Source organism: Cryptomeria japonica, chromosome 1 (assembly GCF_030272615.1).
Source record: "Cryptomeria japonica chromosome 1, Sugi_1.0, whole genome shotgun sequence".
Taxonomy (NCBI): domain Eukaryota; kingdom Viridiplantae; phylum Streptophyta; class Pinopsida; order Cupressales; family Cupressaceae; genus Cryptomeria; species Cryptomeria japonica.
Genome location: NC_081405.1, coordinates 332,283,825 through 332,311,812, shown reverse-complemented (window position 1 = coordinate 332,311,812; position 27,988 = coordinate 332,283,825). Strand labels below are relative to the sequence as shown.

The 27,988-nt window shown below is 36.2% G+C and overlaps 1 protein-coding gene across 1 annotated transcript in view; it reads right to left on the bottom strand.

Moving 5' to 3' along the window:
• Positions 1–1,934: 1,934 nt before the first annotated feature.
• Positions 1,935–27,988, bottom strand: part of LOC131043594 (uncharacterized) — a 93,179-nt gene continuing 67,125 nt past the window's right edge. The window contains exons 7-8 of the mRNA XM_057976826.2: positions 2,618–2,718; positions 1,935–2,500 (exon numbers count right to left, since the gene is read on the bottom strand). Of these exons, the coding sequence (XP_057832809.2) occupies positions 2,372–2,500; positions 2,618–2,718 (230 nt within the window). The 3' untranslated portion in view covers positions 1,935–2,371. The remainder of the gene's footprint in view (positions 2,501–2,617; positions 2,719–27,988) is intronic.

The following is a 27,988-nucleotide window of genomic DNA, read 5'->3' as shown; positions in this document are numbered from 1 at the left end:
ATTTCCAACATTGCAACCATTAAAATGAATTTTATAAAAAAGCAATAACTTACTCAAAACAGCTCCAAATGACTTCAAATCAAACCATATGTGATTCAATATGCCCTTAATCAATACTCCATAATTCCAAAAAAAAAAACATTTTTTAGCCTTCGGAATGAATTTGATGAAATACTTGATTTTGCAATAACTCCAAATAACCTCAAATTAGGACGACGGTTGCTTCACTGTGTCCTTGATTAACCTCCCACACTTCAAAAAAAACTCAAAATTGTAAGAGATACATGCTTGACAACACAACCTTAACTGCCTATATAAGACTATATAAATGCTCATATAATTCAATTACATATGCTAACCACAAGTCAATTACATATATCCCAATACAATCAGTAGATAATGAGTATAGCATTATGCATACCATAATGTGCATACATATGCATAGAATGCATTTTAAAATCCTAGGGTTGCATTTGTTGCTCCCATGCAATCTAAAATGATCATAGTTGGACCATAATAAATTGATAGGAATTCATTGTTCAACATTGAGAAGACTCAAAAAAAAATGCTTTAATTTCCCCATATGCAAAGCTAGCTAAGCATCCAAGAGCCTATGATGTCTAAGATGACAAATTGTGGGCTCTGATATTTATAAGGGTTACATCTACAACAATGGAAGCATTTTGTATCTTAAATGAAGAAATGATTAAAGGCCACTACTGACAAATAAAAAGTTTGAGGTAATTAACAGAAGAAAAGCATAGCCTCGCATCCAAGATCTCTTATAATCAAGGTTCCATGGGGACACCTCCCAAGCCTCAAGTTTAACATCCCAAATGTCCTAGGAAAGCATTGTCACCCTGGCATCTCAAGTGCTCAAGCCCCAATAGGGGGTTGTCCCTAAAGACACCTCCCTTTTGGTGGGTATGTGTTTAAGGATGCCTTAACATCCCAAAGATGGCTAAGGCCGACATCTAGGAGTCCCTCACCCACCCTAGAAACATTGGGTCATCCCCAACAACCCAAAACAAGTCAGTTTTAAAAAACAAGTCAGTTTTTTAAAAAACAAAAATTTTAAACATCGACTCTTTGACATCCATTTTGCAATACAAAAGAAAGAATGTAAACGAGAGGGCATTGTTGGTAAGAAACAAGGAATAGATTATAAAACACACAAGCATAAATCGAAGAGACCTGTTGAATGGAAAAAAAAATTGTGATTTCATTTATTGGTGACCAATTAACTTAAATGCAAATTGAGAGCCTTGTTCTAGATGAGGGTTATTGGTTAAGTTAGCATTAAACTACTAAAGCATGTGTAATTGTCAACAAGTGTCAAGAAGAGATTGTTATCCTATAGGAAATACATTCAAACGTTCAAACATATTTTTTGTTAAACAATGTCTTCAACATGTTTCCAAAGAATGGATAAAACCCAAACCAAACAAGTTAAATTAACCAACATCATCAAATCCGTTTAATTGACACTATATGAAATCATTTTTACAGTTTTTGCAGATTTATTCAAATGTTTTTTATTAAAAAATTCAGCTTCTTTTAGCTTTTTCTAAGTTATTTTTGGTAGTTCAAATTCATTTGTATTTTAAAATTTTAAATATTAAATTTTTATGTATTATTTTGATACCCACCCACCAATAATCCGCAAAATCCAGAGGAAAAAAATTGTCATCCATAAAACACATCCTTCCATCCAACTGCATCTCCAAGAATTGGGGAAAAAACTACAGATATAATTCACAATAAATCTCCTTATCTAGTCACCAAACTAATTTGAATGCCGTTGGAAGCCCATTATAATAAGCTTCATTTCAAACACAGAGTGGAACACTTTGTCCTCATTGAATGATGTAGATTAAGGCGAATGACAATACAGAATTTACAACAAATGAGAAATTTATCAAGGGGATATATCATTTGAAAAACTTGAATTTCACATTAAACTTTTAGCTAAATGCACGCTTTAGGCCTTAAAACATTCAACCTGTTCTAAATAATTTACATTGTACACAGTGTCACTAGATGGAAGGTTCATATACTTATATGAATAATTATCAATAAATTCCTATCTAAACATCAAGGACCATGGTCAAATAAGTGCCATGTCATGCTATAAGCTATAGCCATCTAGCAAAATCTTCTTCTTCGGGTGAAGAAGAAATAGGACAGCAAACAACATATTGACTTGACAACCAAAAAACTGTTACAACATTAATGAATGAATTACTGCAAATTGTAAACATACCTTTGTTGGGTATATTTTTATGCATTGCCCACCATGTTGTCAAGAGAAAGGCGAGGCAAGCTACATTTAAACAGATCTAACTCTGATACAGGGCAATCAACCATGTATCTAAGCAGCACTCCTTACAGGAGGATTAATAACGAATGGAGAACCAGGTGGAGCGACCAGACCAAGATGGCGCATTATTCTCAACCGACGCATTCGCCATAGCGACTTTACTGAAAGTGACACCTCTTCCTACAGAAATAAGTAGAATTCATGAACATCAAATTCAAAATTCAATGGAAAATTAAAAACTATGCTGAAAAGTCTTTTTAACGGAGTCTAGGGAATCAAAATAAAGTTTTAGCTTACATCAAAGTGTACTTTTGGTTTGCGCTTTCTTTTGCCCCTTCCATACTCAGTTTCATCACCCTTCACTCTGTTTGAATTAGATGCCTTCCATGCAGCCTCATCTGATTCATATGAGCATCAAACAAACAAAGATGGCAATTTAAGCTTTGAATTTTCTGCAATTCATGTAGAAAAACAATGCAATGATGAACATGCATAAAAATCATTTACATGCAGTCACAAATTAAGATCTCTTCATCAATCAAGCACACTAATATACTCTAAAAGACAAACAAATCAACAATCAGATTAAAGACCACCATCATACATCACAAGACAAATAGATTGAATTGATTTTATCTATGAACTCAGAAGCTTGGATTGCGCAAACTTGAACTGTAACATCTGGACAATCTCGAGAAACCCTATTATGTTTTCCTGAATTCCGATAAAGTACATGGACTTTAGAAATACTTGAATATTGATTCAATATATAATTATGCACAAAAGGTACTGTGTTTTCTATCAAGCTAGGTAATACCAAGGGTAAAATTAGCATTCAAAATTTCAATGAGCCCTCCACCAATTGATCCCAAATATTGCACCTATATACAAACTTGAGTAAATCTTGTAGTGTAAAGAATAATTGGTTTCAGCAGAATCTTCCACACGCTCCCACCAAGACATATTGTAGACTTAAGAAAGAATTAATTTTTTTGGCTTTGAAGAATCTTAATTGTCTTGACCGTTTATCATAAGTTGGGTTAGAAAAACTTTAGTAAATCTTGTAGTGTAAGAATGATTGGTTTCAGCAGAATCTTCCACCCACTAAGACATATATTGTAGACATAAAAAAAGAATATTATCTTTCTGACTTTGAAGAATCTTAATTGTCTTGACAATTTATCATATGTAGGGTTGGAAATGAAACTACATATTTGAAGAGTCATGCAAATGACAATCTCATGTTGCCTTCGCTTTTACAAACTTTTGTATTTGAAGTGGTCACAATCAGTAAAAATTATGTTGATAACATCTCATTCAATCTAAGCAATGAAAAAAATTAGCTATTTGAACCTGTTCCTCCTCTTTCCTAAAACCACCTAATGTATGGTTGTCTGCTACAATATTGGTTTGATATATCTTTAATCAACAGAGTACTGTGGTTTTGATGTGCAACAAATGAGAACACTGTTCAGAGTCATCTCCTTGAGTATTAGGTTAGCAAAGATAAAAACAGTCATGCAATCCTTTTCTTTATTTATTTTGGGTTAGTGAACGTAGAGCAAGGGGCCCACTCCCTTTTAACTTAAAATTCAAAATATTAACTTAAATTTTCTGCTTCAGAACCTTAACAGGGGAGCATAATTACATACAAAAAACTTCATCCTTCAACAGATGAATACAGCCTCTTAACCTTAAAGGATCTAAGAGACATATGAAAAGGACTAATTGTTTTAATTTGGTTCTTTTGAGGCTTCAATTCAGTCTATTTGGATGTTGTCCTCATTTTTGTTTCCAAAAATGAAGGACCACTACGAGGAAATTTTTATGAAAAAATAAAAATTATTACTCTATGGCACGCTTCCCGAGGCGGAATTATGACTAATCCTTGGACTGGCTTAATCCTCAGTCCGTTCTCGAACTACGTTTCGAATTTCGTCTAATTCTGAGTTCGTTTGCTATGCCTTTCCTTCAAATTCGGGTTTTAAAACCCAGACTGCAGGTGGAGAATTTTCTTCAAACTGCAAGTTTTAATGATATTCATTGTTGTGGTCTTTGTAGGGGAATTTTTGATCACTTACATGTGCATTTTTTTATTTCAAATATGTCACTTGTAATTTATTTTAAGTTTCCCATTTAATGTTTTTATCTTTTTATTGTTTTTTGGTCATTTTTAGTTAAAATAGGGGTTTTTTAGCTCAACTGCAAGTAAACATGCAGTTTGTCCAAAAAACCCCTACTTTAATGGGTTTTACATGTAATAGGGATTTTAAATCCCCATTACATGTGTGCAAGTGTTTAATACTTGTTGTAGGGATTTTATTTCCCCCTTACAAGGAATTTTAAACTTGCAGTTTGTCTTTCAAAACCCGATTTTAGCATAAAGTTCATTTTTGACAATTTTTAAACTTGTCATTTGTCCAAAAAAACCCGATTTTGGCTTAATGAGTGAAAAAGTGAAATTTTAAACTTGTTGTTTTATATTTAAAACCCGATTTTGAGCATGAAAAGGAAAAAGGAGAAAATCGAACTTGTCATTTTATGTTTAAAACCCGATTTGCTTCCTTTTGAGGAAAATCGAACTTGTCATTCATTTTTCAAAACCCGAAATGCAAGAATGAAGCGATTTTGGACTTTTTCAAGGCGAAATTCGTGGATGAATCGTTGGATGATGGGGGCGTTTTGAGTTTGCATCCTATCTTCTTGCATTTTTTGACATCTATCATGCCATTTCAAAGACAAATCCGCTGGTTTTTACCCTAAGAAACAGCAACTGCGTTTTTTTTTTAACGTGCCTCATGAATGCCACGATTTGAGCGGTTAAATCTTCAATGTTGCCCACACTCCTAAATCGTTTTGGCCTTTCTTCCTAAGGCGTGGAGGGTAAGAAAGGTTTCGCACCATTTAATGGTGCATTGAATGTGCAATATGCGATGAATGCCACGTTTTTACAAAAACGTGACTCTCTCTTGGCTGCGTGTTTGATCCTTTGGCATTAATATCTCTTCAAACACCTTTGGTGTTATTATTCCAGCAAATACCTTGATCATTTTGCTTCAACAAACCCGGAAGGAACACTTTCATTGGCATTTTACTCTTGCAAGTTTAAGATTGCTGCCATTTTTGGGGGCATTTTCACAAAAACGTGATAAGGGTTTAATAGTTCAGTTTTGCTTCTTCATCTCAAGAAGTATTGCATTGTTGGAGAAGCATTTTGATTTTCCAATCAAGGTATGTTCTTCCTTTCTTCTCTTCTTTTTATTATTTTCATGTCTTCTTCATTTTTCGTTTCTTGTTGCGTTCTTCGCATGTGTTGTTCTTCCCTTAAAATTGGTTTTCATGAAACAAATCTTCCCTCTAAAATGAAATTGTTAAATTGCACTATTCTTCTCAAAATTCCATCTTAACTTGTATTCGAGATTTTTAATCTCGATTGCAAGTTCGCTGGAAATTCTTGTTCTTCCCTTACGGTTGAGAAAATTAATCATTTTTGGTTAAATTTCCAAGCTTGAAAAATGTGAAATACCTCTCTCTTGCAAATTCGGATTTTGAAAACCGGATTACATGTTGAAAAGATCTTCCCATTTTCATGAAAATGACTATCCCGGATATTCCCATTTCTATCCATCCACGTTCCCCATATCCGCACTTTTCATTTCCATCATTTCCCGCAAGTCAAAACCCCATTTTCCATCCGTTTCTCCATTTTCGAATTTACAAGTATACTTGTATTCGGGTTTTAAAATCCCGATTGCATGTATGTAATTTCCAACTTGTATACTTGCGAAAATTCCCTCAAGATCCGAAATTGGTCAAAGTCAAGATTTTCCCATTTCTACATGTCTTCCCTCTTCTTCTCACAAAACCGTGAAATTCAGAGATCAAAGTTTTACCCATTTGAAAAAAGAAAAAATGATATTTGCAGCTGATTATGATGTGACCTTAACCCTTTTAAGTCTTCATCACAGCATTCCAGGTTCGCAATCAATGTCAGATTTGCCGGCATCGCCAACTCCAAAGAAAATGAAATACAAATATGACAAATACCAGAATGAGATTGCACCTTCCCAGGTATCTTCTCCATTGGATCGTATCAGGGATACAGAAATAGGGCACGTTGATACGGCGGAATTCATTCACAGGGTAGAAGATCCACAGGATAACAACTTGCAGCGGCTGTTGGACAGCCATATCCATCATGCATCTTCTTTCCCAGTGGCTGCCCTAGAACCTGAATTTATTCTTGCATGCGCCCATCATTTTGACAAAGAGTCAAGAGTCATAAAAAATGATGATGGTGAAGCCATAATTCGTCTTGATGCGGATACGATCGAGAAGGTCTTCAAAATACCTCCTGCACCTGTTTATATGGAAATCACCAAAGAAAGTGCAGCAGAGTATTATGTGAAAAGAGAAAAAGATTGCAAGCGCCACATCAATAAGTGGATTCATGAGCCACGTCCTTCCTTCTCAAGATGGGCAAAGTTGTACCGTTGTGATTTCAAGTGGGAGATAGAAGACACCATCACTCTTCTCAGCAGAATGTTAGGCCTTGAGCACTCTAATGTCTTTGAGCCATGGATGTATCAATTCATCATGTTCATACGGCAGTCGCATCACATTTCATGGGGTGAAATCATCAGCGATGCTTTGTGCGAACAACTTGCAGCAGTTCCTACCACTATGACCTTCTTTATGAATTCTTATTTGGTATATTTAGCAGCATCACTTAGACACTTTCCAAGTCTTTCTACCAAGGGTGATCGCTCGCTCATACCAGTTTGGGAATATTATGACCAGCTGCCCTTGAAACCTAGCAGACTGCATTTCAGAAGAGTCCAAGACGCATTCTTTGGATATTTTATGTGTCAGTTTGACATGGATCTCAGAAATAAACGAGTATCAGATGAAGCATGGGTCAAGGTATCTGAGTATGGCTGCTTATTCCTGCAATTTCCCACCTTCACCTACATGAGGATTGGGTGCTATGATGGACAACCATACATGCTTCCAAGATACCCGACCGATAGGATAATTCTTATGGAGTTGGGAAGACAGATTATGGCTGTTCATACTCTTCAGTCTGCTAGACACAAGGTTGGAATGGGAATCTCCAGCACAAACCCATTGAAAATTGGTCGATACTCCCTTGTCACATCTGTGAAGGCTAAGGCCATGGAGGTTGAATTGCAAGAAATCAAGCTTAAGAGGTTCAAACCTAGAGCTGATTTTGATTATAGAGGTATGAAGGAAAAGATCAAGAAATCCTTTGTACATGTTCATCGCATTGAAGACATCTGGGCAGATCTCCGCACAGAAGCTGAAGTCCTGAAGATGGATTACTGCAGGCTCACTGTTGAGCAAATTGTTGACTTGAACTTGGCAGATATCCCACAAGGGATGATTGATGACGGGCGTATACTTGATCCTGAATACGTTTCACGGAGGGTTGAGGAAGCTCCACTTCCTTTGATTCAATGGTCACATAAAGAGTGCGTCTCCATTCTTGACAGATTTCAGCCTATCTTGGCCAACACTAACGCATGGTTGAAAAGCAATGCTGTTAGACTTATCAAAATCAAGGTTGGGAAGGAAGATGATTCTACAGGGCCTCTTGGACGAAAGTCTGAGATTCAGATTGATAATAAGGAGGGTGCTTCATCTTCAAGCACAAGGATCAAATTACGAGTTAGTCGTGCAGTAGTGCTTCCACCTGAAGAAACAACTACTCGTGGGAAGGAGAAATCGCGGTTCCATGTTCAGGTGGTTGATCTGGATAATCCAGAAGAGGGGCAGCAATCTGATGATGCGCCTAGGTCTCCAGTTCTAGACACGCCTCACGAGGTCATTCCTCCAGTTTCCATTGAGACGCCTCTTTCTCCTCCTGATTTGCTCATTGATGAGTCTCCTCAGAATGCAGTTCCCATTTCAGCATACGAGCCTTCTCCTGATCAACAGCGAGAAAGTATGTTGAAAGTTCCTGAAGATATTCCCATTTGCATTCAGTTATCAGAAATTGACACTTCCACTTCTGGTTTTGAAGAATTCATGAGGCAATCTTCATGTCCGTTGGTAACTGAGCAAAACATAGTTGCTATTCAAACAGATATTCCTCCCAGGGTGACCACAGTGATTCAAACAGAAACTGCTTCTCCTTTGCCTACAGCTGCTACAGGAAGTGAGTTGATGACTTTGCCTCCATGGCTTAGTTCTTTCACCCCGAAAAGAAAGAAGCAAGAGATCTCACCTGATGCCTTCGACTACCAGCAACTCAAACAGTCCAGATCCAAAGTTGCTAAGAAGGCGAAGACTATTTCCAGGGTAACTGTTGATAGCAACAAGATGAAGGTAGCTGAAATTGTGGAACCTATTGCGGATAAACCACTTGAGGAAATGTCAGCTGCTGATTATAGGGTTACAAAGGTAGAATTGGGCAAGCAAACACATGAGGTTATTAAACATGATGTCCAGTTTTCTGTTGCTTCACTAGTGCAAAGATGTGACGATCTTCTTGCTAAGAAAAACAAGCTAGAAGAAGAAAATCGACAGCTCATGACAGCCATCCATAGAATCACAAAACCTGCTGCCGAAGGGAGTAACTCTATTGGTTCTTCTGGTTCCCAAGAATCGATTCGTGGAGTGGAAAGAGCTGCTCAGAAAGTACAAGCACTGGATTCCTGGGTTGATCAGCTTCATGATCAATGCGTGCAAGTTATAAAAGACATTTTTCAAATAATGTCTAAGCTGGAAACCATTGAGGAGAAATTGGATCAGACTTCTAACACTTTCAAAAAGAATCTGGAAAGTGTTGAGAAAAGTCTAGCAATCTGGCGTACCATGCCCCAACAACAGCTCAATATCCTGCAGGATCACGCCATCATTTCTTCCAGGGTCATGTACTTGGAATTCGAGGAACTCATGGAAAATAAAACTCTTGTTCTTAAATCCCTCATCGAAGAGATCAGCGATGCAAGGAAATTCCGAGATGAAATTTATCAAGGTATTGTTTCACATTGTGAAAGGGTCTCTTGCAACATAGTAAGTCAGGATGGAGAGCTAATTCCAGAAGAAGAGGTTCTTGCAGATTTACAGATGAGGATTCACAGTGAATGGAGAAGTGAACAATTCTCAGCAGTTTCAATTCAAACATTGATGAAACACCAAGCCTTCTTACATGAGATTCAGTCCATCTTGGATAAAGACAATTCCGCGCTTCTCCGCTGCCACGACACTATTGTGAAGACTATGGTAGTTGCTAAGAACACTCATGAACCGAATCCCGAGGAACTACAAGCAAGCATCCAGAAGTTTCAAGGATTCATGTCTTCACAAAATTCAACTTAAGTGTTTTTCAGCACTTAGTTGAATCTTCTCTCTTTTTGTAATTTCTTAGTTGTAATTTTGTTTTAACAAGATACATGTAAAAGTAGTTTATGTAAAATGCAAGTTACACATTACTTGTACTTTTGTAATTACATGTAAGTTAACAACAAGTTGTGTCCGATTAGGACTGTAGTTAGTTAGAGTAACTCTTAGTTAGTTAATGAAGTCTCAGTTATTTATTGAATAAGTCTTGGTGGTTGAGAGAATCTCTCAAGTTAGTTAGGATCCTCCCACCTTTTTCTCAAGGCTCCTATTCTATAAATACTTGAGAGGTCCATTGTAATTTTTATCTTTTTGGAAAGCAAGCAAAAACTCTGCCAAATTTACAGCAAGAAGTCTTTGAGCTTATGAATGTGAATTGAAGGTTTTGGAAGAATAATAAAGAAGGATTACTCAAGTTTTGAGTCTTTGAGCTACATGTTTGAGTTTGAATCTTTTTATTTCTTCTATGCAAAGTGTTTCTAAAGGAGCTTAGTCCAATCTGATTTGAAGTCTTTGAGCTGCAAGTAGAGAAGATTAATTAGAATAGGAAACTCTCTTGAAGGAACAGCAAGTCTTTGAGCTTGCGTCCATTCTTGAGGAAAATTATTGTTTGATAAGAAATAGCAGCAAGTCTTTGAGCTCGCATTATTTCTTGTCTTTATGTTGAAAGAATAGATTATTTCAGTCTTTGAGCTGTTATCTTTTATTCATTGTAAATTTTAGTATAGCAAAGGGTAGATAGGACTTCCAATAGTCAAGTCTTTGAGCTTGATATTGCTGTCCCGTCCCGAAGGAAGTGACGGAAGTCTTTGCGCTTTCAGGAAACTTCATTTCCTTTCTCTCATTTCACTTGAAAGTAATTACTGCTGTTCATATTCAATCGCTATCCTTTTCTGTGAAGAGAAAAGGATATTGTCTTTCTTGAAGAAAGAAGGAAGACTGCTGTCCCATCCTATTTTTATTTCAGTTTTAGTTAGATAGGGGGAGCCTTCCCTTAATTAGGAGAGTTTTTACTCGTGTGCTGTGGTTGAAACCACAATTTTGTATATTTCCCCTAAGTGTACAAAATTTTCCACCAACATTGGACATCATAAAAAATTTCTATAACCACCCACCCTTTTTTTTTGCAACATAAAAATGCATATGCAATGCCAACACACTTTCTGATTGCCCATATCCCAAAGTCGGCAAGGTGAGAGCATATAGTGCTTCAACCACACACTATCTACGATGTACGCAAGAATAAGATAGCAAGCTGACCAGAATACGCAGGTGGCTAAGCTAGCCTAATCAACACCTCTTTGCCAAACTACATGAATGTAATTCAAGCCACTAGCAAAATGTCTAAGTATGACTCAAACCAAAATGGTCGATAATGCCAACTTGTTCAATGCCAAAATGGACTGTATGATAATGCTATAATAATTAGCAATAAACTGACCAATCCTACAATATGAAATGCATGCAAATGATAACACTTCAGCGGTATTTTCATCCAAAGTTTACAAAGTCATTAGGAAATACATTACAATATGACAAAGATAAAAAATTGTTGTAATCAACTATATTATCAGGTCTGATCATAAATAAACGCCATTGCATCACATTGAATTAGTTCATAAAACCATATAACAAGGTAATAGAAGCTCGCAATGGTCAAAGGAACTCTTCAATGTCAAACAAAGATGAATATATGCTAATCAGAACACAGCTGTCATAAAAATCAGACTGATACACTGCTGATAAGTGATAGCACAATTGATGTAATGTCCCCTTTTGGGGATATACCTGATTTTGCCCAGAAAAAACATTTCCAACAAATGCAATTTATTTACAAATAGTATTCTACTGTAAAATTACACATTTGCAATTTAATTTAGAGAAAATCTTAATTAACTAACATCAAAGCATTAATATCAAAGATCTACGATCTTATAAAAATAATCACTATTGAAATCAAAATAACCTAAATTCATTTGTATCCAATTCATAGCTTGTTTCCAATCTCCAACCATATTAGGAATCTGATGGAAAAGCTTCATAGGACACTGGGAAACTGTCCTCGACCAAGCCCAAGGGCACAGAATGGGCCTCCTAGTCATTCGGCCCCTTGGCCCACAATCAAACCAACTTGGGGTGGGATACTTGATGAGGGAACCAGTACTGCTGCATCTCCCTGCCAATCATTTCACATTGATTCCAGATATGATTGGTGATGGAAATTAGATAAATAATTACTAATCTTATGTTTCTTGTTTGGACGCTGGGAGACTATCTTCCTCAACCAAGCCCAAGGGCACGGAATGAGCCTCTAAGTCATCCAGCCCCTTGGCCCACACGCATGGCAGGACCTTTAGTCCATCCAACTCGGGGTTGACATACTTGATGAGGGAAGACCAGAGCTGCTGCATCTTCCTAACAAATTCATAAATAAATAAATAATAAATACAATCATATTACATACCAATCACTTTCCTAAATATTATAGATTGTTGTAATTTTTCTAAATTATACTCCAATCAAACTTGGTCATTCCATTTCACTCGATTGATGGATTGTTGAATGATTGATATTTGTATGAATGAATGATTGATTGATTGATTGATTGAATTCCTTTGATTGTATGATTTGAGGAATTGGTAAGTGATGATTAAGTGATTGTTGATTAAATGATTGATGAGTAATGATGTAATGAATGCTAGTTTGATATCTTGGTGAATGATAATTGAATGAATGCTGATTTGATAGAGTGATTTGCTGATTGATTGTTTGCTTGATTTGATCATTGATGATTGCTTCTGTAGATTCATGAGAGATGATTGATAAGTGATCCTTGAATGTTTGGAATGATTTATCCTTCATACTTTATTGGTGAAAGGGTCACCACCTTTCTTTGCTGCCTTTTGAATGCTTGGAATGATTTCTCCTTTATACTTTAATGGCGAAAGGGTCACCACCTTTCATTGCAGCCTTTTGAGAATAATTAATTATTTTTCAAATGGATCCCCCTTGGATGTCCTCCTCAAGTGAAACCTTCTCCCCTTCTATATCTTCCAATGTGAGGGAGAAGTCACAGCTCTCCATCATGTCTGCCCTTTGCAAGAGGTGCATCCTTTCACAATTACCATCCTTTGAAAGTGTACAACTCTTCGTCATTTCTGCCCTTTAAAAGAGACACAACTTTTTCTTCTTCCCATGTCTTTCTTCTTTCATTAATCCTTTCTTAATTCATATACTCCATTCTCTCCTCTTCCTACCTTGTCTGCAAGAAATGATTTCCCTTCTGTTTCCTTTAATCCTTCAATAGTCATAACTCTTTATTTCATGCCTTCTGACCATTCATCAAACTTAATTAAATTTTAATTTACATTATAGTTTATTATATACATCATTTCAGAAGGGGACATTACAATTGAAACACCACCCATACAACAGTAACCACTACCCGGATGCACACCAACACAACCGAACTGAAATACTCCTGAAACATTCTTATTTCTCCTCATAATCAACAGAGATCAGACTCGTAAGACATAATAAACAGCTGTAGGTCTGAAACAGAGATTCATGCTGCTGTTACAGTAGGTACAGCCCACAAAACCTCAAACATCCTCCTGGAACATGTTATAATCTTCAACAAAATTACATCAATAACATTTGGCAATCAAAACTTCCTCAAAAGACATCAAATATTTCCATTTTACTGAACATATGGAGAGAACTCAGCTTGCAACACCAATGTGATCTCAAGGTAAAACCACCATATCCAGGTAAGAGGGTTTTCATCCCCGAAACTGGTATTCTGAGAGGGTTTTCATCCTCAAGAAATATGAACTCAGGTTCTTGCTCAAAGCAAACGAAAAGGAAAAATATCTCAGAAACCCTCCTTCTCAAACCCAACCTATTTTTATAACCTTTTTATAGCTATTTTAGAAAATAAATGTTTTCTTTTTGTTGCTTTTTTGTTGTTTTTCAAAAAAAAACTTTTCTATTGCTTTTTTGAAAAGCACTTTTTTGTTTTTTTTTAAAAGCGCACTTTTTTGTTGTTTTAAAAAAACATTTTGTCACTTTTCTAAAAAACAATTTTTTCTTTTTATTGCTTTTTTGAAAAAGTATTTTCCCTTGATAAAATTATATAAGTACCTTTCTGACCACTTTTTCTTTACCTTGAGCCCAACGACACTTTATCTACACCCTTAAAACATCTTATTAAATAATTGCATATAAGTTATTATTTAATTTTACATTTTCAACAACATTAATATTTAACCATTTAATTATTCAATTATTTTCCACACAACCACCAAAGCTATGGAAAATATTTAAATAGCCCAAAATATGAATTCTGATCACACCACTAATATCTTAGATGCATAAGATATCCATCTTTATGAAAATGGGCACTCTCCCAAAATGATAGACTTCTCCAAGAAGTGCGGAGTTCCCCCAGAATGTCAAATCTACAAATGGAAAGTACCATAGCACTCATCTTGGCTCCAAGAAGTCTCTGCCATTGTCAAAATACCTTTCCAATAACGTTGGCACTCTCCAAGAAAGTTCAGGGTTCCAAGGATGTTGAAATGGACCTAAAAAGGGACATTACATTTGTCTACTGATATTTTGGAAAGGAAACCTTGAAAATCTGAAGCAACATTAGACATCTCAGGTTGAGATTGTTGTAGAGATGGACCAGAAGAGGGAGACCCTTAGTGGTTGGTTTAATGAAAATCAACCTCAGCCAGCTCATTTGGACAAATTCAAATGATAATGAGGAGCTGCAATATCCCACCAAGTGAGCTTCTTAAATCTTTAGAAACTATTTCTTCCCTGGTTAGAAGCAACACACTTGAAACATGGTTTGCTGCACCAAGGGGTTGGAAGCCCAAGGGAGAAACACCATCTGCATCTGCAAGCAATTATTTTCATAGTCTATCATTTGTCTCCATCTTCCATCTCCACTTTTAATAGTAATTTCATCTAGAAGTCCATTAGCAATGTCTTTCTACACAAAACCAAGCAAAGGTAATGCAAGCTCTTTTGCCTATCTCATTAGATAAACAGTAAAATTTCCCAAGAGTGTTCCCAATTGACTCTAGTGCTGAATTTTTGCAGTATTGCAAAGGCAACTAAGGAAGTCTTAACCAAATAAGAGCAGACAAAAAAGTCTTCATTAAGGATCAAAGGTTGGGGACTAAGGTTTGATGCACAAGAATCGTTCTTGAAGTCCCAAGGACCAAATTTCAACACCGGCTCCTTAACAAATTAGACTCCAAAAAATCAAAATAAAAGCCATGAGCACGAGGGTAAGCATAAAATTCATATTTCATATACTTCTATTATTTATCTGAAACCTACTCATCTAATTTGGTCAAAATGGCCGACAAATTCGTAAATTTGCATATGACTGCATGCTCCAAAAGATGATATTCACGCTCAGCAACTTCAGAATCCATATTGATTGCAGGAATAGAATTTGATTTTTAAGAAGACATAGAACATCAGCATCCCTCCCTAACTCTGCAATTGTCTTGTGTGGAGTCTCACCATCCAAGTAGAACTTAAAAAAAAAATTGGATGCAACAGATGCCCTAGTCTGCACTTCATCATGATACAAACAAGGCACAAGAGACTTTATAGAGGATCCTTTCCCAACGCTAATCACTAACAGAAGCCCTCCTACCAACCTCTGTGCCAAAAGAATCTGAAGGCTTTTGCTTGAATGGCAGTTAAGGAGAAATGGGAAACCCTATCCCAGCACACAATTGACTGCTTACAACCACCAGAAGACACAGTATGAACATAGGATCAACTAGTTCATGAAGTTATAGAGGAGTTTTAACCAAAATAATATATTAATTACCTGTCACAATCCTTCAATGTTGTAAACTAACACAAAGAATAGTGGTTGCTTCAATCCCAATTAAGAGTTCTCTTTCTAATCAAATTGAGTTCTAAGACAAATGTAGTCTTAACAGAATATCAAAGAGTCATAAAAAAACATATAGATAACTGCATAAAATTATGTGATCAACTGAATATGAACCAGAAAATTCAAATAAAAAATTTGCATTCGAGAGGAAACAAAAAATCATATTTCCATGGGGACCCATCCCCCACTTAAAAACCAAGTGTGAAAACATTTTGGGAACTTGGGGTTGTTATTTTTATGATCAGATTTAGAACAATGCAGATATAAGACAATTTACACAAGTTTGCACAGCATATACCCTGGGGAAACCTTCCAACTTGAAGGTGAAAAACCCAGCAACAAAATGTCTCTTATTATATTTATCAGAAAGCAAGTTGACTTTACAATAGATTCGCTTCACTCCTTAAAGCTAGAAGCAAACACTTGATAACACACAGTCTGATCTGAATGTGCTGTTTGATGATCACAAGATAATACACGGACTGCTAAAGAGGATATACAAATTGCTGATGAATATATATGATCTGCCTTAGAAGTCTGATCTGCTGTGTATCTTATTCGGTCTGCTTGGTGTGTAATTCGAATGCCAAGGAGAAATCAATCGATCTCCCTTTATACCCGTGCAAGGTGACTCTCCATGAAGAGTCGGCTCCCTTAGATTGAATCCATACAAAGCAAAGTATCCTTCCATTAAGGGTGGAGGACTTTCCCAGAAGACGGCCCCCTTAATAAATATATTTATTATATTTATTTTGCACACAATTAAGAAATCACACATCTTAGATCAAATTTTTAAGCCATGGACTCGGACTCAGACTCGTGAAAGACTTGCCAAAGACTCGGCGAGGACTCGGCAAAAAAAAAACAGTAGTTTAACAAAAAAACATAAAGAAATTAATGCATTTAGAGAACATAAGAGCCATAATTGAAACATTACACATGTCATATGATCTCCAAACACTCAATATTTGAAATTTCATCATTCATACTCATAGTTTCAAACTTTAAAATATATAATAGCAGCATAAGTTTATAAAATGTTTACAAAATTACATATAATGATAGGTCTAGATCTTGGGGGAGAGAGGAGAGACTGAGATTGAGAGTGGTAGAGAGAGGGGATAGAGGAACAGTGATAGGGAGATAGATAGGTCTAAAATTCGGGGCAGATCAAGTGAGTGAGATAGAGAGGGCGAGAGAATGCTAATATGAGCCTACTGATTACTGAAATTTGACTAAGTCTGAAAATTTAAAAGATCTTCTAAAACCTAGAATTTGCATTATAATTCCTAGAGATCTAAAACCACTCTCAAACATCCTGCCAATATATACATGAAATATAACTTAAAGTGTAAGTTCCTTTCTTATACTTAAATGTTATATTTCATGTATATATTCTGATGAAGAGAATGAGACTGACTTGAAAAAAAAATATTTAGATAATTTTTTGACATGTTTTCTAGGTTGCACGAGTCTAGTCAAAAGACTCACGAGTCCAAGCGAAAGACTCGCGCGAGTCAATTAGAAAGACTCGCGAGTCTTTCAAAAAGAATCACCAGGACTTGCCTTGCGAGTTTGTGGCGAGTCGACTCATGGCGCCACTGGACTCGCAAGTCCACAAGTTTTTAAACTATGTCTTAGATAATTATCGGGCAACATGAAATATGGAAGGCCGAAGGCCAATTGTATATTTGGCGGAATCGGTTCCCAAGGAGACTCTTGCAGATATATACATCAACAGGGGACACAAATGAGACATCCCTCCACCAGTCTCCTGGTGCCACCAACAAAGTGGGGACATTTCTAAGATATCTTGCAAAAACAAGGTATGTCTCCAAAACATCCACCCTGCTGGAGATGATGGGGGGTCACCCAAATGTCCTCAGGGTGGCCTACAGACTTCTAGAAGTACCCCATATGTCTCAAGAATACCACAAAGTCCCTCAAATTTGGGCAGCAATGATGCTCTTTTTAAAAGAATTTTTTTTTAAATCTAACGCACTAACCCTAACCCAAAAGTTAATGGTCATCACCCATACACCAAACCCTTTAAAAACCTATACATATACATGTTCACCCTCAATCAGAATCACCATCAACAATTTGTCATTGCATTGAGCACGAGGAATAGGAAGACTTCAATCTTCTTCATCAATCAATCTTTCAAAGCATTAATCAAGCCTTTAAGTTAAGACTCCACAAATTCATTTGTTCCCACTATTTGCATTGAACATTCAATGTTTCATTCTTAAATGACAACTTTATGAATTTTCATGTTAAATGTTTTTTATTATATTAAGCAAGGAAGGGCCCTGAATCCATTACAAAAAGATAATCATAGCAGAATAGAGGAACCAACCAAAAAAAGTAAAACTGGCCACCTGGAGACAGCAACAAACCTACCTACAGCAAAGAGACAACACAAAACAGCAAACAAGCTAACAGAGATAGCTCCAGTCTTTAGCCAGGGAGTCCATTGACTCCCCCCATCCAGCAGCCTCCAGAGATCTTCTAGTCTTTTTCTTATTCTTGGCAATCTTCTGCCAGTCGTCCACAATGCCCAGGTTCTTCTTTTGTCTCTTGATCCTCGACTATCTAATCACTAACCCTATCATAGATTTTTTCATCAGACCATTTGGAATTTTAACCAAATCGGGAGAAGCTTTTTCTATCTTCATCACTCTGTTTTGGTATAAACTAAGGGTGCTATATAAGTTATCCCAATTATTGTCATTGTTCCTTTCCATGTCATTCACTATTTCTGAAAGCTTCAATTTCAGCATTAAATAAAACCAAAGGTTCTACGTGCTGCTTAATCTACTCATCTTCCTCTAGCTGTCCCCTCTGCTCAGTCCTCTCACTCTCCTCCTAGTCATCCTCATTAATGGAATCTTCTCCCCCCGATTTAGACTTCTCCACATCCCCAGAGGCACAGTCCTCTTCTTCCTCTTTTTCCTCATAAAACTCCCCTTCATTATCCATCTCCACATTTATACCTTTCTTATTAAACATAAGTTTGCCACAGACCTTGGCCAACCTTGCAAACCTGCTACCACCCAAATTCTCTTTCTCATTAACAGCAGCTTTTCCTTTTGAGTTTTTATGACCCTTATTCTCAAAGGAACTCTTTTTTGTTTTCTTAACTAATTTAGGCTCCTCCTGAAAGACAACAAAGGCTTTTCTTTAGAGGATAGAGGGAAAAAGATTATTTTCTACAATTGGCTTACTGGTTGTTCTTTACATTCTTGATTTATTTTTAATTTTTTATCCTTTTTTCTTTTTTTTGTTATTTTCTTTTCTTGTCAGCCATCTATCCTTGTTCTTTGTGCCTCCTCCCTCCCTCTTTCTAGCCATCCTGGTCTGCTAATTGGCTACTTTTCAATTCTGTTTGCTCTCTAACATCCTGATGATGGATCACGGAGGAGTGTGATCCGAAACGTTGACGCCAAAAACTTCACACAATCTAATTTAGAAACAGCTCAGTCCTTCGATCAACTCAGCCATCCTTGTCTACTAGACATGTTCCTCAAACACTGCTTTTATTTGCTGATCATTAATGAGAATGAGGAAAGAAAAACCAATGATTTAAGCCGTTTATACCAATATAAAATGGCATTATTTTCAATGTAGGTTGGCCCTAACAGGACAAAACAGGTCAAATCATATCAGAATCAAACTAGATTGACCCAAAATCCCCAAATTTGAAATTTTCAATTAGAATTGTTGAGTGTAACGGGGAGTAACAGATTTCATGAGTCTTCGTTTCTGCTGATTGTTGTAAGGAGTTTCTAAACACAGAGAAAAAAATAAATAAAAATATTCAAGGATGATGATATTCATGTCTTCAACTGCAGGGCCCTCATCATTTAGACAAATCAGATTCCCCAGTTTCACCATTAGTACTTTGAAGAATGACGATTTGGTCAAAAATAACGAGGATTCTGCTTTGGTGTCAAAGAAAATATAATGATAAAATTATGAAAAAAAGGCATGCACCATAAAAGTCTGTGTGGTCTCGAAGGCCTTAACTTGGCCTTATAGACAAAAATACTAAAAAAGGTCAAAATTCTGGAAAAGATTTCTAATTTCTATTTTTCCTTGAAAACTAAATCCTGAAATATCAGAAAACCAACCATTTGGGCAAAACTGAAGTGTTATGTAAACATCGGCACAAGGCCATACTTAATTCATTCATTAAAAAGGTGCCAAAAAACACACAAGCAAAACAACAAAACATTTTTTCTGGCGAAGGTGTAGGTGCCAACTAAGGCTCAAACCAAAAGCAGTATGGATGCTGCAGTCAACCATAAAGATTCTTTCAAGTCCCCACTCAATATTTTTTTAGCCAAAAGATGCCCTTTTACCTGGGACTTATAGGCCTTTCATAACTTATGTGCACTCAAATGCCTTAGTGTGACTGTTTTCAGATTCCCATTGCCTTAACTCAGTACCTTTGTTTCACATGGCATTTTTCTCCTTCTCCGTTAAGGTTTTGTTTGAGCTGGTAAATGGAAATACAGGCTTGAATTAATCCCTCTTTTATAAGGCTTCATGTAGGGTCATGTTGGTGGACATTTTATCATCTACGGAACACTTAGAATAAAATACCATGAGGATATTCTATCCTCTCCTGAACAAAATCACTACTTGTGCCAAGATTGCGAGAAGACCACAAGGCAACTCCAAGGTCTATATGTGCGAACGAGCGACTTTAGTGGGATAGCTGCTTGGGTAGTGTGTGCCGAAAATCTCAAGGGGGACTTACGTTTGTTAACCAATATCTTTCACAGGCTGAACTTAAGCAGATTTAACAACTTATGCTCTATGTTTTTGAATTTTCTGGTTTAGGACTTCAAAAAAAATAAAAAGGATGAAGGTTCGGGGATTCTATACTACTTCTAAGCTATTCCTATGAACTCAAGAGACGGTATAGATTAGGTGAAATTTAGTAACAACACTTTGTTTCGCCACGCTTGGACAAGTACGCAGAGCGGGTGCAATCTTCTAAGGTTGTACTTATAATTTTTACACTTTCGAATAATACCAACAATTGAACAATATTTTTTTTTGATCGGTAATTGGCCGAAGCCTGAATAGCTTTTGATTGGAGCTATGAACCAGTGGGGACACAGTAGGGGGCCCCATCCCCATTACATATCTTTGAAATATTATTATTATTACGTTTGATTAGATTGACCCCAAGACCTTCCCCATCCTATGGAAGGCCAAGAGTCACAGCTTAGAATTCCACTTCACATGTCCCTATTGGGAATTGAACTTGGGTCTCCATAGTGAGAACCCAGTGTTTTAACTAGTTAAGCTCAACCCCTTGGACAACAATTGAACAATATTATTCTAAGTTAAACATCCACATAAAAGCTCAGACTAACTTTGCACGTTAAACGAAAATCATTCATTCAACAAAAGTATGAGCGAGATTTCACCTATCTAAACTATCAAATCTATCATTCATCTAACAACTTGAAACAAATTACTTAAGCAAATCTGATCTAATTGTTGAAGAGAGTGTAACCATGCAACCATTTAGCAATAAAACGATTTCAAAACAATACTGATAATGAATATTTTATTACTCAAATAGCTTTGTGCAACAATCTCATAAAACTCTCCACAACACTGAAATGAGAGAATGAGAGAGGTTTATATAGAGTTTTGAAAGAAAAATAAATGATTGAGATCGATTTAAGATCAACGGTCAAGGTCTAAACAACACAACCCTAATTAGGGTTTCTCAGAATAAAATCTATGATTAATTGCACATAAGACAAGTGGCACGAGATGCTATCTTTTAGGATTGCACCCCCTTCTTCTGATATTCGATGAACCTTTGTAGTTGGTCCTAGGTCAAAGGTGGTAATTTCATACTCATGTGGACCAATGTTCCCTTTTGCCTAGTCTACTTTAGGCACTGCAATCTGTACTGTATGATTGCCTGTCTCATCTCTTTGGATAGTAGAAAATCTTTTGGCCGGCTTCTTCACAGCAATTCATTCTAATCTGGCTAAGAAATTAGCCATGTCATCCTCTTCTGGCTCTTCCACTGCTTGTGTGTTCATTTTTAATCTCTCCCTCAGCCATGCAGGAACAGTAGGCTGCTCAACGCCTTCCACTTCTTGGTCATCTTTTGTTTCTTGGTCACATGCAATTCCCCGGAGAGCGGAAATCATTCCTTCTTGAAACTCTCCTTCTGCTTTAATATATGTATCATGCTCTGATTCTAGGATTTATGTGCCAGTAGGTGATGGTGGTTGTTCATCTTCTTGATGAACTAATTCTGCATTTTCCTCATGAACTAAAGAAGGAATTTCTATTTCAACCAATGATTCATCAATATTTAATATGTATTTCTCATTCCTTGATGTGGCTGAACGAGATGGTTCTATCCTCTACGTTTTCTGAACAAGTTCTTCAATTTCAATTGTCTTTCCCTTCCTTTTGGCATTCTCGTTTGGTCTGGCATTTTGTGTTGCTTCTTCATTTGAAGAATATCCTTCTGCTACTCCCATAAGATTATAAGTCAAAGTTACATTTTTTTATATTCAACCTTTGACATTGCTGACCAACCCACCACCTGGTATATTTCATGACTGATCTCATTAGGATGGTTAAGTCTGCATGATCTGGCTCTGACCATTTGATATGAGGAAGGGTTGTATGCTCATCAAAGACAAGTGAGTATGTTCTTCGTCATCTTCTAGCTGATCGAGCACAAGGAAAGGTCCGGTCAACCTGATGAAATTTACTGACAGCCTGGAACACATTCTTTTTCTGATATCAAATTCATCTTCCGCATTTGCCCAATAGTCTTTTATATCCACTATATGTCTGAATCTTTCCTCCTTTGTTGATCTAATGTTGTGGTGAGGATCAAAATTAGCTCTGGATTGGTAGAAGGTAAAAGGGTACCATTGCATCTCTAGCCTGGCACTTTCAGCTGCCTACGCTGAACAAGATTCTTCCATATTTCCAATAAAGAATGGAAATGATACAACTGCCTTTTGCCTTGTTCTTTTGAAGCTCTGATATGTCTCCAATTGTCTGAGAACTTCTAGCAGGACCATCCTGTTGGTTGGGTTGATTGGCAATCGGTAAGGACGGCCAATGAAACCTTGGATTTTGATATAACTGGATAAACCAAGATCCGTACTTGTTGATTAAACTTTTCGATTCATGAGAAAGTTTGTTATAAATACCTACTTGCAACGTTCTGGTGACGTACATTAGAAATGCATCATGGGGTCGGAAACTCTTATCCTTATGCTGCAGCTGAGGATAACAATCATATGACTTGAACTCATTCTCCCCACTCCCTACTATACCCTTACAAATCAGTCCCAAATATCTGTAGGTTGCAGCCAATAGATAGATTATGTATAAACTCATGTGGAATGCCTTCATCCTATCCAAGTTGATCAACTGCTCATGAGGATTGTCACTAATTATACGTGACCAATTGAACAACTTGGTTCCTGCAGTTATCTTGTCTATGAAATAATACATCCATGTTTGAAACAATTGACCCTTAGAGCTGCCCATTATTCGATTCAGCAATAGGATGAGATCTCCATATTCTTCCTTGAAGAATGGACGCAGCAAATACTTAGGTACTTTTTTCCTTAAGGTCTCTTCTTCTCCAGCCAAAACTTATTCACATTTGCAGCACAAAGTTCGAACTGACTATCATAAACCCTATGGGCTTGCTCCTTAGTCTTATAGGTGGTTTTACTATGCTTTGGTATGCCAAAGGTCTCTTGGATTGACACTTCTGAAAGATTAGCCAGGACTCTTCCATCTGGTGCAATAATTTCTCTCGACTGTGCTTTATAGTGCAAAGCACATTCAATTATTAATTCAGTACATTCCTTGGCTGGTGGAAACCCAGTTGCCTGGACAATTCCATTCTGCATCATCTTGCGAGCAATCTGTGTAGGAATGTGTCCATCATATCCATACATCCTTCTCTTGAATTCCTCCATATCAACATGCCCAAGATCTATGTCGGTGATATTCTTCCATTTGGATTTGATTTTAGATTCTTGTTGCACATAATTGCTAGCGAACTACATTGCTATCTGTAAAACACATGGAACTTAACATTATTTCCAGAATTTAATTCTGATTTTTAATTCTCCTTCCTAAAATTTTCACTTTCAGCTTGAAAAAGGGTTAAGATTTTTGAAAAAGCAAATTGAAAGTGAAGGGTTTGGCCAAGAAATTGATAAAATTAAGACGGAAGGGTGTGGAAATTCAGTCAAATTGAGGTTTTGAATCCTCTTTATGACTGAAATTTACCTCTGATTCTGAAAATCTGTCCTAAAATCAGAGAATTTTCACTTATGGACAATTCTTTAGAACTTTAAGAGAAAACTTCTCTTCAAAGCCCTCCAAAATTTTCAACCTGAATGATGAATTGTGAAAGTAAATTGGTTGAAAATATAGAGTTTAGGGTTCTTAAATTTAGAAGTTTTTTTTATTTGTTTTATTGTTTTGTTTTTTTTTTAATAAATTTTTATTGTTTTTTTTTTTGTTTTTTGTTTTTTTAATCTTTCCAAAATGGAAAGTTTTATTTCTTCTTTCAAAAATTCGATTTTATCCAAGAATCTACTAGAACTTTCTAGAAATTTTCAATTTTGAAAATTTTGGAAAATAAAATTATCTTCCAACTTGCTAGTCTGATTTCATGTGAATTGTGATCAGAATCTTTTTTTCCTGGCATGGTGAATTTGTCCTCAAATTTCAGGACTCTGCCTGGGTATCTTCACATGTTCCATTTATGTCTAATTGGAATGGATTTGAACTTGTGTTTGACAAACTTGCAAGGGTTTGTACAATTTCTTCATGTCTTAGGGTCTGAAAAGTTCAGACAATTTTATCTCTGTCTTGACGTCTTGATTTTGGAAGAACTTTTGGTCATCTTTAGGTGAATCTTCATGTCTTGATGAGCTTGGACAATCATGCATCTCTTTTGTCTTGAACTATTCTTTTTATACTTAGTGAATTTTGGGAGTTGTTGTGTTTGCTATCCATGGTGAATTTCAGGATGAATCAGACAGTTTGTCTTTTTGTCACATCTTTTTGGCAAAGTTTATTCCATCTTGTATGTGATGCTTTATTTGTCCAATCCTAGGCAGACTTGGATGGTGTCAAATTTTTATGGAAAAATTTTCATGCTTATATGTCTTCCTCTTGACAAGGCGAAGTTCTCAATTTATTAGACAAATTTTGTGCTTAGTTTCTTTGGACATGTTTCATTCCTTAGCAATTTTTATTTATTTTTTGGAAGGCTTTCTTCCTTGGATATGGAAGGGCAGACTTTCCACATCTTTGGACAAATTTCAATTCATGCTTTATTTCAAACTTGGAAGGTTATCACATGTATATCAGATTCGAACAATCTTTCTCTTCCAAGGAGGGTTTGGAGATGTTTAAAAATTTCCTTGCTGATCATGATAGCAACAGTTGGACAATGTGAATTCAGGTCAATTTCTAATTTATTCTTCCTTAGGCAAGTCCACTTTCAATTTGCTGTCTTGAATTATTTTGGATGAGTTTTTGATATATATCTTCCTCCGATTTGTCTTGTTTTCTCATCAAAGACAGATTTGATAGTTTTCTGGACAAGGTGTAGTGCAGATTTGATAGTCTTCTGGACAAGGTGTAGTGCAGATTTGGAAGATTTTTAAAAAGGCCATGTGCAGATTTGATTGATCTTTCTCTCCTTAAGCAGATTCAAGGATGAACAATGGTGAATCTTTCTGAATATGATAAGATATAAAGAGCTTTATTTTCTTATCATCAAACCTTCAATCTGCTGTTAATGGCAAATTTGAGGATATACTACACTTCTTGAATATCTCTTTCAAACCCTTGGTTTTGTTTTTATCCCTTAGGCGAATTTTGGGGAGTATCAAGGTGAAATTTACACCTTCAAACTGCTGTCAATGGTGAACTTGAGGAGAATATCGAACTTATTTCCTTCAAACCCTTGATTTGCTTTATTTCTCATCCAAATTCTTCTGAAAATTTGATAATCTAATTGGATTTTGGATCTGCTTCCTTTGAAGAATTCGAATTTTTCTTCAAATCCTTGAATTTGCTTTACTTTTGCAAAGGTAATCTAATAATATGATCAGATTTTGGCATGAATCTGATAATCTTTATGCTTGAAAGCTGCTTACTTTAATCTCTCTTGGAGAAATTCGAACTTGCTTCTTGGATTTGGCAGAGAGAAGTGTTGTTAAAATCTTGTCTTTATAGATTCTTGAGTTGCTTCTAGAAGTTTTATTGTTTTATCTATCTTTAGGAAATTCAAAACCCTTTTGCCTTCTTCTAGAAGATCGAACTTCTCCTTGCTAGGCAAATACTTAAGTCTTAAATGAAATAAAACCTTGTTTTATTATTTTCTTGGAGACTTCTACAATCTTTATCTTATCCTCTTGCTTGTCACACAAGGAAATAAATTTAGGAAGTTTTAATGCTTTCCTCTAGAAGTTTGAATTTCTCCTTGGAGGCTTCCATCAAATTTTAGCAAGTTGTAATTGCTTTATTCTAGAAGTTTATTTTCTTTCTAGAATATGATCTTGACATGTATTTTTTTGTTGTCTTTAATTGTCCAGTCATCATACTTGCCATCTTCAACTCCTTGGAATGCCATGTCATCTTCCACTTCACCTAAGTGGACCCTACATTCTTCTTCAAGCTTTGGCGAACTTTGCACATCTTTCTTGTGCCATTTATTTTTCTTGCCTAGGCGTATTTTGAAAGTGTGATGGACAAGGGGGGGCCTTGAAAATTCTTTGACATGTTTGTTTATGCCTTGGACAAATATTTGCCATCTTTATTTCATGCCATAATTTTAAGGTGAACTTTGAAAGTGGGACATGGTAAAAATTGCACATACTTGGCCATTTTTACACCATGGTTTCTTGTTTGCTTAACCTTAAAGCAGGGGTTTGTTAACCTTTGCCATGAGTTAGTTAACCTTCGGTGGGAGTTTGCCATCTGTCGGACAATTTTTCTTGGACATGAGGTGCACTTTGAAAATTGTCAAACATTTTTGTGTCTGAATAAGCTAACCTTAGGCAAGAGTTAAGTAACCCTTGGACACTCGTCGAACAATTTTTCTTGGACAACTCTCCAATGCCTTGGCAAACATTGATTGTGCTTAAACATCTTTCATACTTGGATGATTTTGACTGACCATTTTTTTTTTTATTTCTTCAACCTAGGCGAAATTTTTAATGTCATTTATCTTGCCTTCTTTTGACATTGTCAACAGTGTTCATGCCATGTTCATACCTTGCTGGTTCATCTGTACAAAAACCTTAATCTGGATTTCCATTTTGCTTTTTGCACTTGGAGACCTTATTTCTGAAATCTGAGAACGTGGGTGCTGATATTATAGCTGATCTTCTAGAACAAAACCCTAATTAGGGTTTGCATTTTGCTTTTTACCCTTAAAGACATAATTTTCAAAATCTAAGAACATGGGTAGGTATAATTTGGCATGGGGATCAAAACCCTAATCTCGAAAAAAGCAAAAAAATTCAAACCCTTGTTATTTACACTTCGAAGCAAAAAAATTCGAATCTGAAGACATGGGCAAGATCAAAATGACCTAAAGAACAAAACCCTAATCTCAGAAGAAAAAAAAAAATTGAAGCCCTGCTTTTTATATCTAGAGGCTAGATTTTCAAATTCCGACAAAATGGGTAGTAATAAAATTGCTCAAAGAACAAAACCCAGATGCCAATTTCAAAAAACCAGAAAAAGCAAAAATTTATAAAAATAGCACGCTATCAGAAATGACCCAAAGCAATTGCAATCCTCGTCCTTAGGACCTTTTGAACACTTTGACAACACTTAAATTCAATTTTGAGCATAAATTCTCAATCTGGCTCGGAATGACCTCAAAACTCTAACTCTTAACTCTTAACTCTTTCAAAGTGAAGGTTTATGAAAATGCAGAGCTAAGACAAAACCTAAAAAAAAGTGAAAATAGGGGCGTCCCCATCTGTGATGGGGCGATGTGTGAATTAGGTCACAACGGGTCATAACATATGTATTCCAAACAATGGATCTGTATAACTGATGAAAAATGCCTGCACAACCAAATGAGTAACTGACAAATGCATCATGATGTGGCTGGCATATTTCCACATAACTGATTTGTTCCTACATCACTAGCATTTCTGCATAAATGATTTATTCCCGCACAAATATATAGAAATATTGATGCTTAACACAAGGGCACCTCCCTGAAAGGCTTCATAACAGTAATGCTAGTGATCTATATATGGAAGAGTTTTGCTATTTCAACGTGGATATAGCTGGCTAAATTATAGCCAAAAAAA